Source organism: Muscardinus avellanarius (genome assembly GCF_963383645.1).
Source record: "Muscardinus avellanarius genome assembly, chromosome: 1".
NCBI lineage: Eukaryota > Metazoa > Chordata > Mammalia > Rodentia > Gliridae > Muscardinus > Muscardinus avellanarius.
In genome coordinates this window covers 64,115,963-64,131,701 of record NC_137786.1, presented here as the reverse complement: position 1 = coordinate 64,131,701, position 15,739 = coordinate 64,115,963, and the positions used below count along the sequence as shown (strand labels likewise).

At 45.5% G+C, this 15,739-nt stretch overlaps 1 protein-coding gene across 1 annotated transcript in view; it reads right to left on the bottom strand.

Moving 5' to 3' along the window:
* The window catches only part of PDE8B (phosphodiesterase 8B), a gene marked incomplete at both ends in the record, with an annotated part of 235,127 nt that extends 220,725 nt beyond the window's left edge, over window positions 1-14,402 (bottom strand). Inside the window, one exon of the mRNA XM_080704433.1 lies at window positions 14,367-14,402. Coding sequence (XP_080560559.1) covers window positions 14,367-14,402 — 36 coding nt within the window. The remainder of the gene's footprint in view (window positions 1-14,366) is intronic.
* Window positions 14,403-15,739: the final 1,337 nt, after the last annotated feature.

The following is a 15,739-nucleotide window of genomic DNA, read 5'->3' as shown; positions in this document are numbered from 1 at the left end:
ACTTAGCTCTATGCTGAATCTTAGAATATCATCATAAATGGAAATCTTTTGCCTTTAATATAGGATCATGGATTAAAATGTCATCGGTTTCTACCCATAAATAAAGAAACAGAAGCCAAATTTACCTTCCTGACACTAACAACTAGAAAATCAGATAAAATATATGAAAAACTATTATCAGACGTTGGAAAATAGGTAACTCAGTACTGTGGTTCATGAGAGAAGGGTAACAGATGGGGTGTGCAATATGATTGTCACAGCTTTCACTCTGGAGGCAAAGTCAGAGTTTAGAGAGAATTTATGTCGTTAGAAGCTATGGGGTAGAATTTCAGAAAGCGGAAACTACATATAAAAAGAACACAGAGGAGCACTTGAGAGTTTATTTAAAACTAAGGCATGCATGATGTTATAATACGATATAAAATATACCCTAAAGAGCTCATTTATTACTATTTTGGGTTGATATAATTGAGTCATGAGGGTTGTAATTTCAGAAGTGGATAAATCAATTGTAATGGATTTCCCTGGGTGGTACTCAGTAGGCCAGTAGGGTGTGTCTGGAGGAGGTAGGCCCTGGGGGTGCAGCCTTGGAGGTTATTTTTCCTCTTTCTCCCAGGTCTCTCTCTTTCTTCTGGCCTCCATGAAGTGAGCACAGTCCATGTGCTCTCCCTTTCTCCACTTCCTGTCACCAGCCCTGAGATTTGTGGTCCCTGGCCTCACATGGACTAAACCTCAAACTGTAAGAAAATAAATCTTCTCTCTAAGTTATGTGGTCATTTATTAGATTATAGCTGCAAGAATACTGATGGATACATATGAATTGAGTGGAATTCCACAGATCAGGAAGGCCTGGAGGAGAGTGATTGGCAGTTATATGCTGAACAATTCAAATAGCTTACATAGAAGTAAGAGCCATCCGAGTTCTGACTGCTCAAAGTGGAGAGTCTTTGTTGATCACTCAAGGCATTCAGTGGAGAACCCAATTGGGTTCTGCCTTAATAATAAGGTTAAATAATTCCTATAGAAAAGACTACTACAGATCTACTTTTAAAAGCTTAAAACCTTGAAAAAGCAAATTTAACCAAAATTAACTTAATTTTCTACCAAAACAAAATGCCAACATTCACTTGAGGAAGACAACAAAACCTTGCCACTCAACCATATAACATTCAAAATGTCTAGCATACAATCATAATTACTAGATATACCCCAAAATAGAAAACAGTAACAAATATTCTAAACAAAAATCAGCAAATAAAAACAAATGAGCTGGGCATGGTGTCACATGTTTGTAATTCCAGTACTTGGGAGACTGAGACAGGAGGATCACAGGTTTGCAGCCAGGCTCAGCAACTTAGAGAGGCCCTCCATAACTTAGTGAGACCCTGTTTCCAAATAAGAAATGAAATCAGGCTGGGGGTGTAACTCAGATGTAGAATTCTCCTGGGTTCAAACCCCAATGCCACACAAAAAAGATTTTAGAATTAATGAACAAGAATATTACAGTAGCTATTATAATTATTGCTCATGTACTGAAAGAAAAACAAGCACTGTGAGAGGAGGAATGGAAGATTAAAAAAAAGAATCAAATATAACGTTTAGAAATAAAAATAGCCCACAAGTTCTAAAATGAAATTATCACTGGATGGAACTAGAAGCAGATTAGACACTGTAGAAGAAAAGATCAGTGAGTTAGAAGACATGGTAATTAAGACTTCAAGATGGATAACAGAGAGAAGGAAAGGAAGCTAAAATAATTGACTCAGTGAGTCACAGATCTAGAAATTCAACAAATTTCAAACATAAGAAACCAAAACAAACCATACTAAAATATAATATAGCACAATTTCTAAAAAAAAAAAAACTAATAAAAAGAAAATCTTAAAATGAATCAAAGAGCCAGGCATGGTGGCGCACGCTTGTAATCCCCGCGCTTGGGAGGCAGAGACAGGAGGATCGCGCAGGTTCTAAGCCAGCCGCGCTGGCTTTAGAGACCCTGTTTCCAAATTTTAAAAAAAAGTATAAAAATAGGTCTGGGAGTGTAGCCCGGAGGTAGAAGGGCTTCCAAGAACCCCAGTACCACTAAATTGAATCAAAGATAGCCAGGCATGGTGGCACACCCCATGTAATACTAGCTATTTGAAATGTTGAAGCAGGAGAATCATACATTCAAGGCCAGTTGCAGCAACTTTGTGAGATCCTGTCTCAAATTTTTAAAAATTGTGTCTGTTTGTGTTACTGGGAATTGAAAACAGGGGCATTCTACCTCTGAGCTATACCCCCCAGCCCCTCCCGACCTTTTTAAGAGTTTCACTAAGTTCCTAAGGGTCTAAGTTGCTGAAGCTAACCTCAAACCAATGATCCTCCAGTCTCAGCCTCCCAAGTAGTGGGTTTACAGGTGTGAATCACCGGGCCTAAGATCACGGTCATTCTTCTATCAATCCATCATCTGAGATAATGCATGAACAAGAACTCTGAAGATCTGGGCAAAGAACAGGGGTCAGGTGGCAAGCCTGACCAGCAGGTGGAGGGCAAATCTCAGCCATGCTGGTGCTGGAAGGGGCCTTCAAGAGGTTCTGTCTTCCTTGATCTTTCTTTCCCTAGTATTCCAGCTGTCTGAAAATCTTGTTATAGATCCATTAAGAGAATCAACTCAGAATCTGACCATTATTGGCCATTACTGCTGCTACCATCCTGGTCTAAACCACCATCATCTCTTGCCTGGCTTATGGCAATGGCCTCCTAGCACAGCTTCCAGCATCACTGGACTGCCCTCTGGCTATTTTTCATAAGCATCCCAGGTGAGCCTCTTACAGCCTCAGATCCCATCCTTCTCAGTCTTCACAGTAAACCACCCAGCTCCAGGCAGTCTGGCCCTCCATGGCCGCTCTGCCCTTCACTTCTACTGTCCTGGCTTGTTCCCTCACCCCGCTGCACTGGCCTCCTTGCCGAGTCTCCTTCAGGGCAGCTGCACCTGCTGTTCCTCCACTCTTCCTCCAAATACCCACATGGCTCAAGTCCCCATTTCTTCAGGCCTCAGCTCAAGGAGGCCTTCTCTGAACACCTTATTTAACAGAGCCACATCACCCAGCCTGGGTCGCTCTTATCGCTGTTTCCTGCATAATCTTTATCCTTGGCCCTTATCATCAACTGATGCTTTCTTTCTGCCTTCCTTTCTCTCCCTCATCCCTTCCTTTCTTTCTTGACTTCTTCTCCACAGCAAAAGGTTAAGTCCAAGAGGGGAGAAACTTTATGTGGTACATGTTAGCTGCTTCACTAGTGTTTGTCGCATGAATAGCAGACACATGCTTCTTTTACCGATGAGAGGTTAGAGTAGGAAAGTAGCTATCCTAGGCAGCCCTTGTCCTCCCCTGTGTTCATATCCCATCGCCCTCCAGAATTCAGGCCACGGGAACAGTGGTGGTGGCAGAGAAGATCTCTGTGGCCTGAGCAAGTCTCTGTAAAGGCAGAGGAAAAGGCTTGGGAGAGGAGCAAGAAGGCCAGCTATACCCACACCCACACCATAGTAAAGGTAAAAAGCTATCCATATGCTGGAGGAAGACAGTGCAGTGTCCCTGGCCTCCTCCTCTCTCGCCCCCTTTCAGAAGGCATTGCTTTACCCCAGAGTTTCTCTACCCATGTACTGGCTGCATGGTACAGAAATGACAATATACTGATTCTCCTGCTCTCAGGCCATACATGTAGGGCCTGTAGCAGGCACACCCTTGTTCATGGACCCCAGTGTCCCAGGCAATATCACTGGGGACCCCAATATCCCAGGTAATATCATCATGGTCCCCTGTGTGCTGTGACATGAAGTTGCGGGGACACAGTGCCTTCTCCTCCCTCTGAGCAGCCTTCCCTTCTGTTTCTTCCACTGTCTTCTCCTGATCCTACCTTCCTGCCCATTTCCCTTCCTTGCAGCCATGAGATCCCTTTTGCCACTGCAGAGATCAGCCGGCGAGCTATTGCCTTCCTGACAGAAGTTATTTCTACAACACGAGTGGCAGCATGGTGGGAAGTCCGGGTGCATGCCATATTCCAAGATCCAAAATGCCCTTCCTTAAATGGTAACGCTGGCTCAATATAAGACAGATGGTGAAAAGACTTCAGTGGCCACTGTCCCTCTGAAAGTGCTATTCTGGGATAAAACAGAGTTCTCTTCTTCAAAGCATGAAAACGAATGTTGCAAAATGGTGCTCTTTCAACAGAAATGCTGGTTAATGGACCATATGACATAAGCCTATAGTAAGCTCTGTATCAATATTAGTTACCAGAGTCTCCCTGGTGTCATTACGTCACCAGCCAGAACAGGACCTAGAACCCCTCTTCAACTTTCTAAAGAACTCTTAGGTCACTAAGAGAGTTTGTACAGAAGGGGTTTCCTCAGCTCTGTGAACAAGTTAATTTTCCTCTTCCTATTCCATTATATTGCAGCAAAGATGGTCTTGAGTTTTCCTTTATATCATTCTAAATGGAAGTAGGGAAAAAAAACACTAAAAACTTAGAGAAATCATTTGTTTTCCTACTATAAAATCAGATGTGACCTTCTAACATGAGTACAAAGGTTTAAAAAAGAAGAACTCATGTATTGTTAATCCATTTATTAGGTCACTTAATTTTTTGGTAATGTCCCAGCCTTGGTAATGCTCTCCATAGTTCTCCCTCAGAAGGAGTAATATTTGCAGGGGGGGGGAGGTATTTGCTGGTCCTATGTTTCAGATGGTTGCTTTTACATTCCTTTATCCCTCTGTGCACCTGCAGAGTTAGCATCACGTAGACACTGCCAAGTTCTACTGCTTGTAGTTCATGATTCTGGAGGCTGGGAAACCCCAGAGCGTGGTGTAGGCACCTGCCTGGCTTCCAGCATCACAATATGGCACAGTGCATCCCATGGCCAGGCAGAGCAGATGGGAGCTCGGATCCCTTCCTCTCCTCAGAAAGCCACTTATCCCAGCATAGGAGCCTGGAGGTCTAGGAGAGCAGAATGGTTTTGGGGGTAGGCCACTGGCTAGGGACTGCCTCGGGGCTCTGGCTCCTGCATTCAGCACAAGGATCCCTGGCTGTCCCTGCTGTAGCTCAAGCAGGCTAGGCTGTGGCTAGGCCACTGCTCCAGAGGACCCCGGCAGTAAAACCTGATGGCAGTGTTAATTCTGCAGGTATGTAAAATGCAAGAGCTATACAGTCATGGTTTCCTCCACCTGGATTTCAAATGCTGCATGAGTATAGCCAGGGGGGCCAGGAAAGACTTGCTGCAAGGCAGACCAACAGCAGAGAGCCCTTGCTAGGGCGACAAGGAGCAGAAATGCAGGGTCAGAGCTGCTATAATGTTTAAAAAAGCTGTAAGGGCGTGGCTACCACCAAGACTCCAGAACTGTAAAAGACAAATTTCCTTCCTTTAAAAAGTGCCCAGTATTCAGTTATATCAATACAAAACAGACTATGACATCATGGGAATATCTATCCTATAATTTATTTGATTTCACAGGCTTATGGCTGGAGGGTAATTTGCCTTGGGATTAATTGTGCTTTGAGTCCCACCCATTTCTGATTCAGATAAGGCTTTGGACTTTAGACTTTTGAGTTGATGCTAGAACAAGGTAAGACTTTGTGGGCTATTAGCATGGAATAAATTATATTTGACATGTGAGAAGGAAATGGATTTGGGGGGCCAAGGGCAGGGTGCTATGGTCTGAATATATCCCCCAAAATACATGTGTTAGTAACTTAATCCCAATACAATAGTGTAAGGATGTAGGGCCCATGGGGAGGCTCCACCCTCATGAATGTCTCATGAATGTCTTTTGTTAAAAGACTTTACAGAGTGAGCTTGGTTCCTTTTTTAGTCCCTTCTGTTCCTTCCACCAAGTGAGGATACAGCATTCTTCTCCAGAAGATGAGGCAACAAGGCACCATATTGGAAACAGAACAGTCTACACCAGAAAACCCACCCTGCAAGTGCCTAAATCTTGGACTTTCCAACCTATAGAATCCTGAGAACATAATTCTGTTGTTATAAATTACCTGAGAGTATTACAAATTATACTCTCAGGTATTTTTTTAGAGCCACAGAAATAAAGACAATAGGTGCCTGACTCTGTGGGTCAGGCAAGTGACTGGTGCCACCAAACTGGAAGCTGGGGTCAGAGGGCACCAGGTCAGGGAATGGGCACCTTGGTGTACAGAGAAAAAAGTAGACTGCTCAGGAGACGGGAGCTCTAAGTTTCAGTTTTTGCCACCTCTGCCAGATTTCATCATACCCAACATACTACTGATTATGTGAACATGATTTTTTTTTTTATCAATTAAACAATGACATGACGGCCTGCTGAGAATCCTGCAAAATACAAGACTTGGTCCTACTAGTCTCAATGTTTTGAATTTTTTTCATCTAAACCAAAAGATTAGGCAATTTTTTTCCCACCTTCAGTTTAGTTGCTTAACATGTTATAGATGATCTCTTGCACTCATCTCAGTAACAAAACACAATCCTAGACAAATTTAGCTTTACGTGCTTGGGGGTATTTTTTTTTTCCTTAAAAGCATTTGGCTGCTACTTTGCAAATCCAACAAAGCAAAACTGAAATTGCATCATACCTCCAGTGACAGATATTTGCTTCATCAATATCAAATTTATGCCCTATGCTCTATTTCTTTGAGCCCCTGTTTAAACAATAATGTTTCGTTTCAATGCCAAATTACAGTGTGACCATTTGAAATCATCTTAATCAGCTCAACACATGAATTATCAGCAATGAGTCTACCTTGATTGAATTTTTTTTTTTTTTTTTTTTTTGGTACTGGGGTTCCTGGAAGCCCTTCTACCTCTGGGCTACACTCCCAGACCTATTTTATACTTTTTATTTGGAAACAGGTCTCTTAAGCCAGCACTGCTGGCTTCGAACCTGGGCGATCCTCCTGTCTCTGCCTCCCAAGCGTGGGGATTACAAGCGTGCGCCACCACGCCTGGCTTGATTGAAATTTTGAAAACACAAAAAGCTAAAACTGGGCACAAACACTCACAGAAAATGACAAATCCATTACAGCTACTGCCTGGCTAACGGCAATTTATAAGATGCTGCTCGCCTGGCAGCAGTGGCCACAGATTCAGAATGATAATCAATTCACATGACACAGTGGGCTTTAATCTATTACCACCTTCACTTGGCTCTATGCAGCAGGAACCAGGTCAGAAAATACCATATGCATGGTATCTGTAGCAACTACCACCACTGCAGTCTTGGCCTCCTGATGTAGCGGGTGCCCACGGTGGCCAGAGTTGAAGTGGGAAGCTCATCCTGGACTGAACATGGCTCTAATCAAGCAGGCCCAAGGCCACACAGCAACTCATGGCTCTCCCAGTGCCCAGGCAGCCCTAGGAATCAATAGTTTCAAAATAATCAAAACAGATAATACATCAAGGTGCACAGCAACCCAAATGTTTGTTTCCAAGGAGAAGATGGTGTGAAAAGGTAATTCTGTCATTGTCTTCCCAGGTAGGCCAATGGGAGAAGGTTCTAGGCCTAACTCTCCCATGGTTTTGACTATAAAACACATCATTAACATAGGAGATAGAGACAGCACCTCTCACAAACCTGCAGTGCTAGCTGAGTACCTGGTGCATGCCTGTAAGCCCAGGACTTGGATGGCTGAGACAGGAGGGCCTCACCAGCTTGGAGAGGCCTTGCTTCAAAATAAAAAGGGCTGGAAGGAGGCATACCTCAGAGGTTGAATGCTCCTGGGTTCAACCAGTACCAGAAAGGAAAGAAAGGAGAAGAAAAGACAAAGAACACTGCAATGCTACTATTAAGTTCACTGTAGTTCCCAGCCCTAGTTACCATAACTATAAGATAATAATCATTAGGAGCTATTTAAGGGGACAGTCTCTTGTGTTTCTTTTTGGGTCTAAATTCTTATTGGGAAATTATGACCTTAATGTGATAAGCTATGAATTAAAATTATTATGTAATTACTGCTAAGTAATTAAGAGTACAGACTTTTGGGTGTGCCATGGAAGCCCTGGGGGCTCATGTAGCAGGACCTTTGCCTCGACTTGGGTGAAGGCATGGTCTAGGACACAGCACACTGGGCCTAAAGTGCTCCATGAGCTTCTGAACTTGCAAATAATAGTAGTCACCACTGTTTTGCTTTGTTTTGTTTTACTTCTTTCTATGTGCCAGTCACTTGGCATATATTATCTCATTTAATTAGGACAAAACCTAAAAGGGAAGTATTACTTTCTGTTTCACAGATGAGGAAACCTTGCCCCAAGGCAGTCTGCTTTGGGATTCCTGCTCTTAACCACCATGTTGGCTATCTTTCACTTACAACTGCCTTCTTCATGGTATAGTCAAAGGCAATAATAAAAGGTTACTTGATACTAGTAGTAGTAGCATTGGGCCTCTTTAAGTAATACTCAAGGATTTCGGAAAATAACACCTTTTGTTAAGAAATGCGAGAGCAGGCTGGGCAGGTGGCATTCACCTGTAATCTTAGTAGTTTGGAAGGCTGAGACAGGAGAATCTCAGGTTTGAGCCCAGCCTTGGTCATTTAGTAAGACTTTCAGCAACTTAGTAAGACCCTAATAATAACAACAACAACAACAACAACAACAACAACAACAACAATAATAATAATAATAATAATAAAAAGGAGCTGGGCCTGGTGGCACATGCCTGTATTTGGGAGGCTGAGACAGAAAATCACAGGTGTGAGGACAGCCTCAGCAATTTAGTGAAACCCTGTTTCAAAATAAAAATAATAAAATAGGGCTGGGGATGTGGGTCAGAAGTAGAATGACCGTGGGTTCAATCCCCAGAAAAGTAAATAAATAGATAATGGCTGGGGTATAGCTTGGAGATAGAATACCCCTGGGTTCAGTCCCTAGTACAACAAAATTTTAAAATGTGGATGCAGGAACCAGGGGAAATAGAGAGATGTGAAGAAAAAGATGACCCCATAATATGGCTTCCCAGGCTTCTCAAATAAGAATCGGGGGTGGGGGGGTGGGGATTCGTCAGTATGTGCTGTCTGACAGGGACAAAATGTATGGGCTGAATCGCATCTCTTTAAGTGCATGACTTTTAGAACCTCAGAATATGACTGCATTTAGAAAAGGAGTCCTGAAAGAGGAATTAATGGTAAATGAGGTCATTAGTGAGCGTCTAATCCAATTGTCTTTACAAGAAGAGATTAGGATGCAGGCACACAGAGAAGGAAGACCGTGTAAAGGCACAGAGAGAAGATGGCCATGTGCAGGCCTAGAAGAGAGGTCCTCAGAAGAAACAAATCCTGTTGGTGCTTGGTCTTAGGCTTCTAGGCTCCAGAGCCATGAGGGGTACATTTCTATTGTGTGAAGCACTGGCCTTTGGTGCTTTGTCATGACAGCTCTAACACGATGATACGCTAAGGCATTTCACATTGCCTCTTCCTGGACACAAGCATGGGGGGGGGTCCATGTGTCTAGTTCTAACCAAAGGAATGGAAATAAAGGAAATGTGCATCATTCGTGGGATGAGACATGAGCAGCCAGTGTGAATTCCCCACTGTCTCTGTGTGCTCCCCAGCCACCAGTCTTGGGTCCTCCCCAGGAGTGTACTGTACACTTGGGAGCATTAAGACTATGCATTCTAAATAGTTTAAAGATAGCAGGCCTCCAGTCAGCCTGACTCCCCGAGTGACCCTGTGGGGCAAACACTCTGCTAACTGCTTTGGACATAAAATGTAAGTGAGACATTTCTGTAAGAAATAAGCCTTTAACCACTGACGTTTCAGGTGGATTTATGACTGCAGCAATAGCAACTTCTCATACATAAAACCTACTTCACAGAAGCCAGGACACCAGAAACAGTCCTGGAATTCATGTGATATTAGGTGAAACCATGTCATTGTTTTTGTGAAGTAAAAAAAAAAAAAAGGTCATATATGGGCAATTTTATTTATTGATACAATTAGATATTGAACATTTTGCAGAATATTACCGTTGGAAAAGACTGGCAACTCACAAGTCCTACCACCTCTAATTGCCAGATAATATACCTGTGACCTCTTCATATTAAAAGAATTAAACAAAAGCCCAAAACCAGGTCAATAGAAGAACTGGATCTAAAATCAGAAATTACTTTTTTCAGCTGGGCGCGGTGGCGCATGCTTGTAATCCCAGCATTCGGGAGGCTGAGACCAGAGGATCGCGGTTCGCAGACAGACTCAGCTATATGGTGAGACCTTCCATAACTTAGTGAGACCCTGTTTCAAAATAAAGAATAAAAAACAGGGCAGGGGGTGTAGCTTGGAGGTCGAAGGTCGAATGCCCCTAGGTTCCATCCCCAGACCCGCAAAAAAAAAAAAAAGAAAGAAAGAAATTACTTTTTTTTTTTTTTAAGTGGTACTGGGGTTCCTGGAAGCCCTTCTACCTCCGGGCTACACTCCCAGACCTATTTTATATTTTTGAAACAGGGTCTCTTACGCCAGCGCAGCTGGCTTCGAACCTGCGCGATCTTCCTGTCTCTGCCTCCCAAGTGCGGGGATTACAAGTGTGCGCCACAACGCCCGGCTGAAATTACTTTTTTAATAGGCAAGTTAGCAATGTGTGATAAGAAATCTATATTTAATAGTAACTATGCTTTTTCACACAGCAATGCTACTCCCTGAAAATAATCCACCACATATATCTGAACAGGTACAAAAACATAGAAGTATACACATATATAAATATATAAAGATTCATTATGCTAATAATATATGATTGTAAAACTTTAAAAATCATCCAAATGCCCATTTACAAGGAATTGGTTAAATAAATTATTATTCATCCCTCTGTACTGATATTTACATAGTTATAAAGAAAGAGGTCAACCCCTTCACTGACATGAAAAGGCACCCAAGTCAAGTCACGATAAAAAAAAAAAAAGCTGGGGTGGTGGCGCATGCTTGTAATCCCCACACTTGGGAGGCAGAGACAGGAGGATCGAGCAGGTTCGAAGCCAGCCATGCTGGTTTAAGAGACCCTGTTTCCAAATAAAAAAGTATAAAATAGGTCTGGGAGTATAGCCCGGAGGTAGAAGGATTTCCAGGAAGCCCACCATCACCAAACAACAACAACAACAACAACAAAAACACACAAGAAATTACTAGTAGAAAAAAAGAGAAAATTACCCTCAGAAAAGATTTTTTTAATACTTGGGAGGCTGAGATAGAAAAATGGCAGGTTCAAGGCCAAGGTCAAGGAAGACCTTGTTTCCCAAAATAAAAAATAAAAAGGGCTGGAGTATAGTTCAGTGATAGAATACCCCTGGGTTCCATCCCCAGTAAAACACACACACACGCACATGCACACGTTTTAGTTTAAATGCACTCAGGTGGGCCTGATACCTGGTAGGTACTTCTGACTCCCTCTTTTTTTTTTTTTTTTTTTTTTTGGTGGTACTGGGGTTCCTGGAAACCCTTCTACCAGACCTATTTTATATTTTTGTTTGGAAACAGGGTCTCTTAATGCCAGCGAGGCTGGCTTCAAAGCAGCACGATCCTCCTGTCTCCGCCTCCCAAGCGAGGGGATTACAAGCGTGCGCCACCACGCCTGGCCTGACTCCCTCTTTAATAAGGCTTAGGTCTTCATTAATAAACCCACCTACCTGCCCAGCTGTACCACCCATGAGCTATGTAACCTCAGGCAGGAGGCATCAGTTCCTGCATCTATAAAACCGAAAGGGACAATCACAGTGCTTCCTCCAGAAGACGCTGCTAGGATTGCACGGGAGTGTGTCCATACACTGCTCAGTGCAATTTGTAGCACATAGCAAGGCTTAATAAACATTCACCAGTGTGGTGCTATTCACCTCGGAAACTCTGAAGAAATAAGTTTTCCCATGGCTTGTGGTATATTTACTTCTGTTCTTTTATCCTCCTCCCTCCTGCTTGTGTGTGTGTGTGTGTGCACGCGCACGTGCACGCGCTGGAAACTGAACTCAGGGTCATTCTACCTCTAAGCTACACCTCGTCTCTTGTCTCTTAAAAATTTTCTACTTTGAAACAGGGTCTAAGTTACTGAGGGTCATGCTAAGTTGCTGAGGCTGGCCTCGAACCTGTGATCTTCTGTCTCAGTCAGGTTCCCAAATACTGGAATTATAGGTATGTACCACCATGCCTATTTATCTTTTTTTAAATTATCTACCAAAAATTATAAATGATTCTGTTTATCACCCTTCCCGAAACTAACTTAAAGTAGTTTTTAAGCAGTGCTTACCCTAATAAGCTCTGGCAATATGAAGCATTCCGATATTCAATGTAGCTTCTGAACAAATTACTGCATTACCAAACTAATAAACTTTTTCTAAAAAGTTAATAATAACTGAGCCATTCCGTGGCCAATAAGTTGCTTATTAGGTATAACTAGAGGGTCTCCCATGAGATTTGTAGCACTCTGGGCCCATCCCTATTGGAGGTCAATTGGGGGCTTCTCTACTTCTGCCCGTAGAAGGGTGTTAGTGTTATGGTCTTACAAACCCACAAAACAGAGCTCATCCTTACAGGGTTATGTAACCAGTTTCCAGCTCAACCAGGACTTTCTAAGTAAGGCCCTTCCCAGTGCATTCTACGTATTAACTAAACCAGTCAAGGCTTATTTCCACAGACCTTAAGCCTGAAAGATCTGTGGCTCTATAAACAGATTGGAATTAAAATTCAGTTCACCCACCATTCTGATCCCATATCTCACCAACCCATATAACTCTTCGGAACCCAGTCCAAGCTGAGGGAAGACTGCAAAGAACTAGTGGGTACTAAGTAGGCCAGCTATCCAAACTTGGCAGATTCCTCCCAAAGTGGACCCCAGAACTGACGTCTCCCTCTGAGCACCTGCGCCGGTTCAGGCGCCAGAACAGAGTGTGCCGCTCGCTGGTTTCACAGTGGGTCAGTGGGTCAGTGGCACAGCCGGGGCTGGACCCCAGCTCCTGCTTCCCATTCCCCCATGCTCCCCACTGCGGGGGAGTTATCATTCTTCTGTTTCTGCTTCTTGGAAAATCGAGCCTCTGCAAAGTTAAAATAGCTCAGTCAAGGTCAGAAGGGCAGTCAAGCAAGAACTGGCAATGCAAACCAGCGATTATAAAATCCTGGAGGGCGGGTCCTCTGGCCTCACCTCCCCCAGGAGCCCTGTGTAAATGTTTTTGTTGATTGTTTCCCAACACACACTTTAGAGACAGACTCTCTTCTAGGTTAGCACTGCACGTTTAAACTTCAGATTCAGACCGACACATGTTCCTAAATGTCAGAGCAGGCAGGCCCCCCCGCGGCGCCCTGGCCCCGCTCAGATGGTCTCAACTGCGGTGGTCTTTCTTAGGGTCCTAAGTACCTGCAGCTCCTCCTCCAGCGGTGTTTTTCTGGGACCAGTAACCTGGAGAAGGTAAACTAGTGTCAAGATTGTGCCCGAAGCAGAATGGATGGTCACGGCTCGTCCGAAGGCTACAAGGAACCTGTTGAAGGTTAAAGATCCCAGCCAAGACTCCGCAGCTCTGCAAAGGCTAGGACAACACTCGGGGATCGGGGATCGCATTTGCAGTGCCCTGGTAATAAGTGCGCTTTAGGTGACACTCCCAGGAGAACGCCCCGAGTTGAGAACACCATCGCAGACCAAGTCCCAGGCACTTTCTTGCGACCCTACGGGGGGAGATCTTTGTTTACAGAAACCTTCCCTCTCTCCCAAGCCCCCTCGTCTCCACACATCCCTTATCACAGAGGTTGAGGCGCTCGTCCACCCGCCCGGCGAGCGCCCTCTCCGGGACTGAGTGCCCACACCCGGGTTGGGTCCCGGGATGGAGGGGTCCGGAGCTCGGTGAAGGGCCAGGCGCGTGCACACACCAGCACCCGCACCTGCACACGCGCACACGCTCTGGGCCGGGGCCTGGCTTCCCGGGAAGGGAGGCAGCTATTGCAGTCGCTGAAAACACGGGCGGGGAAGCAGGGCCGGGGCTCGGCAGGGGGGAGCGTGGGAAATGCGGGGCGCGGCGGGGGGCGGCGGAGCCCGCCCAGCGAACGTGCGGCTGCGGCGAACGCTAGGACGCACGCTGAACCTGCGAGACGCACCCTGCAGCTGTTTGCGGGGGTTATTATTACTAGGAATTATGCACCTGACTGTTAGAGCAGACGCCACAGGTGTTTTCTGCTTGTGACGGATGAAGAGAGCGGGTACCAGGACGCCCAGGGATCGGGAGCTGGGTGCGGGGCGGAAGGCTCCCCAGCCAGGTGTTTGAAAGCAGGCAGGGGCGGGGGGCGGCCCCGGGCTTGTGCCTGCGCCCCCTGCGCCCCAGCCGGGCTCACCCCGCGCCCCGGTGCCCAGGTGCCTGGGGTGGCCCTCGCCCCACGCGGGCACTCACCTGGCGCGCGCTCGGCGGGCGGCGCGGCTCGTCCATGCCGGAGACCGGCGGGCGGCTGCGGGAGTCCCGCAGGTGCAGGTCCAGGTGCCCCGCGCGCACCGCGCACCCCAGGCACGGGGCTGCGCGCCCGGCACCCCGCCGCCCGGACTTCGCGCCCACAAGAAAGGTCCGGTAGCTCAGAGGGACTCTGGCTAGGAGCCGGAGCCTCTACGCGCCTTTACTCCTCAGACACGTCCGGAGGCCCGCGGGTGGCTGGGTCCTAGCGCCCCTCCCAAGATGCGCTGCCCAACTGTGAGCCCTCTGGGTAAGGCTAGCCCCCCGCCCCCACCCCGACTCCTGAGAAGTCCATTCTCCATGAACTGCTGAACTTGGCGCTGCTCTGGGGATTCGGATTTCAAGCATCCCTTTAACCCTCCCCAGAGTTCTCCAACCTCCACTCTCTGGTCCTCTACCCCAAGAAAACCCTGAAGGATCAGGTTTGCCTGCGGCATCGCTCAACTCAAATTCTTAGGCTCTGTTTTAAAGAGATTTTTAAAATGAGCAATATTGGCGTGTGTGTGTGTGTGTGTGTGTGTGTGTGTGTGTGTGTGTGTGTGTGTTACACATGATATACAGTAAAGAGCACTATGGTAAGTGTTGGGGGGTGCTGTTATCCCTCAGTCTTAATTGTGCAAACCATTTGCCAACATGAATCAGATGTGGATCAAGCTAAAGATGCAGTTACCCTTCGTGAATTCGTCCCCTCCCTCTCCTCTCCCTCCTCAACCAGTGTTTTTAGGAAGCTGGAATCATTAAAGAAGATACTATGAAGCTTTCAGACAGCTTCAAAAAGTAACAAATTGTACTTAATTAAATGCCTCCGTTGTAAATGGACCTGGCTTCTGGCTTGCGGTTAGCCCTACCAGTGCCCATACCTGGCTCCCCTAGGGTGGAGGGAGTTCTAACAAAGACTGAGGGAGAATTGAAAAGGGCCTTTAACTTTCTCAGCTGCCCACAGAGCTGAGTCACAGGAGGTGGGGACAGTTGGGGGCCATCTTAGAGTCAGTTCAGCCAAAATCAAGACCAAGCAATCTGTTCCTGCTGACTTTCTCATCCAGAGAGGCTGGTGGATTTCTAATGGCAGAGGAAAAAAACAAGTCATTTTTAGAAGTAAAACCTAGTTTGTAGGGCATGGAGAGAGAGAGAGAAAGAGAAATAATTATTTTGGTGGTAGTCGTAATCTATAAAGTTCTACCATAATGCAGGAGGGCAGTTTTTTTTTTTTTGTTTTTGTTTTTGTTTTGTTTTTTTTTTTGGTGTGTGGTCCTGGGGATTGGAAGCAGGGGCATTCTACAACCCTGAGCTACACCCCCCAGTCTTTATTTATTTATTTA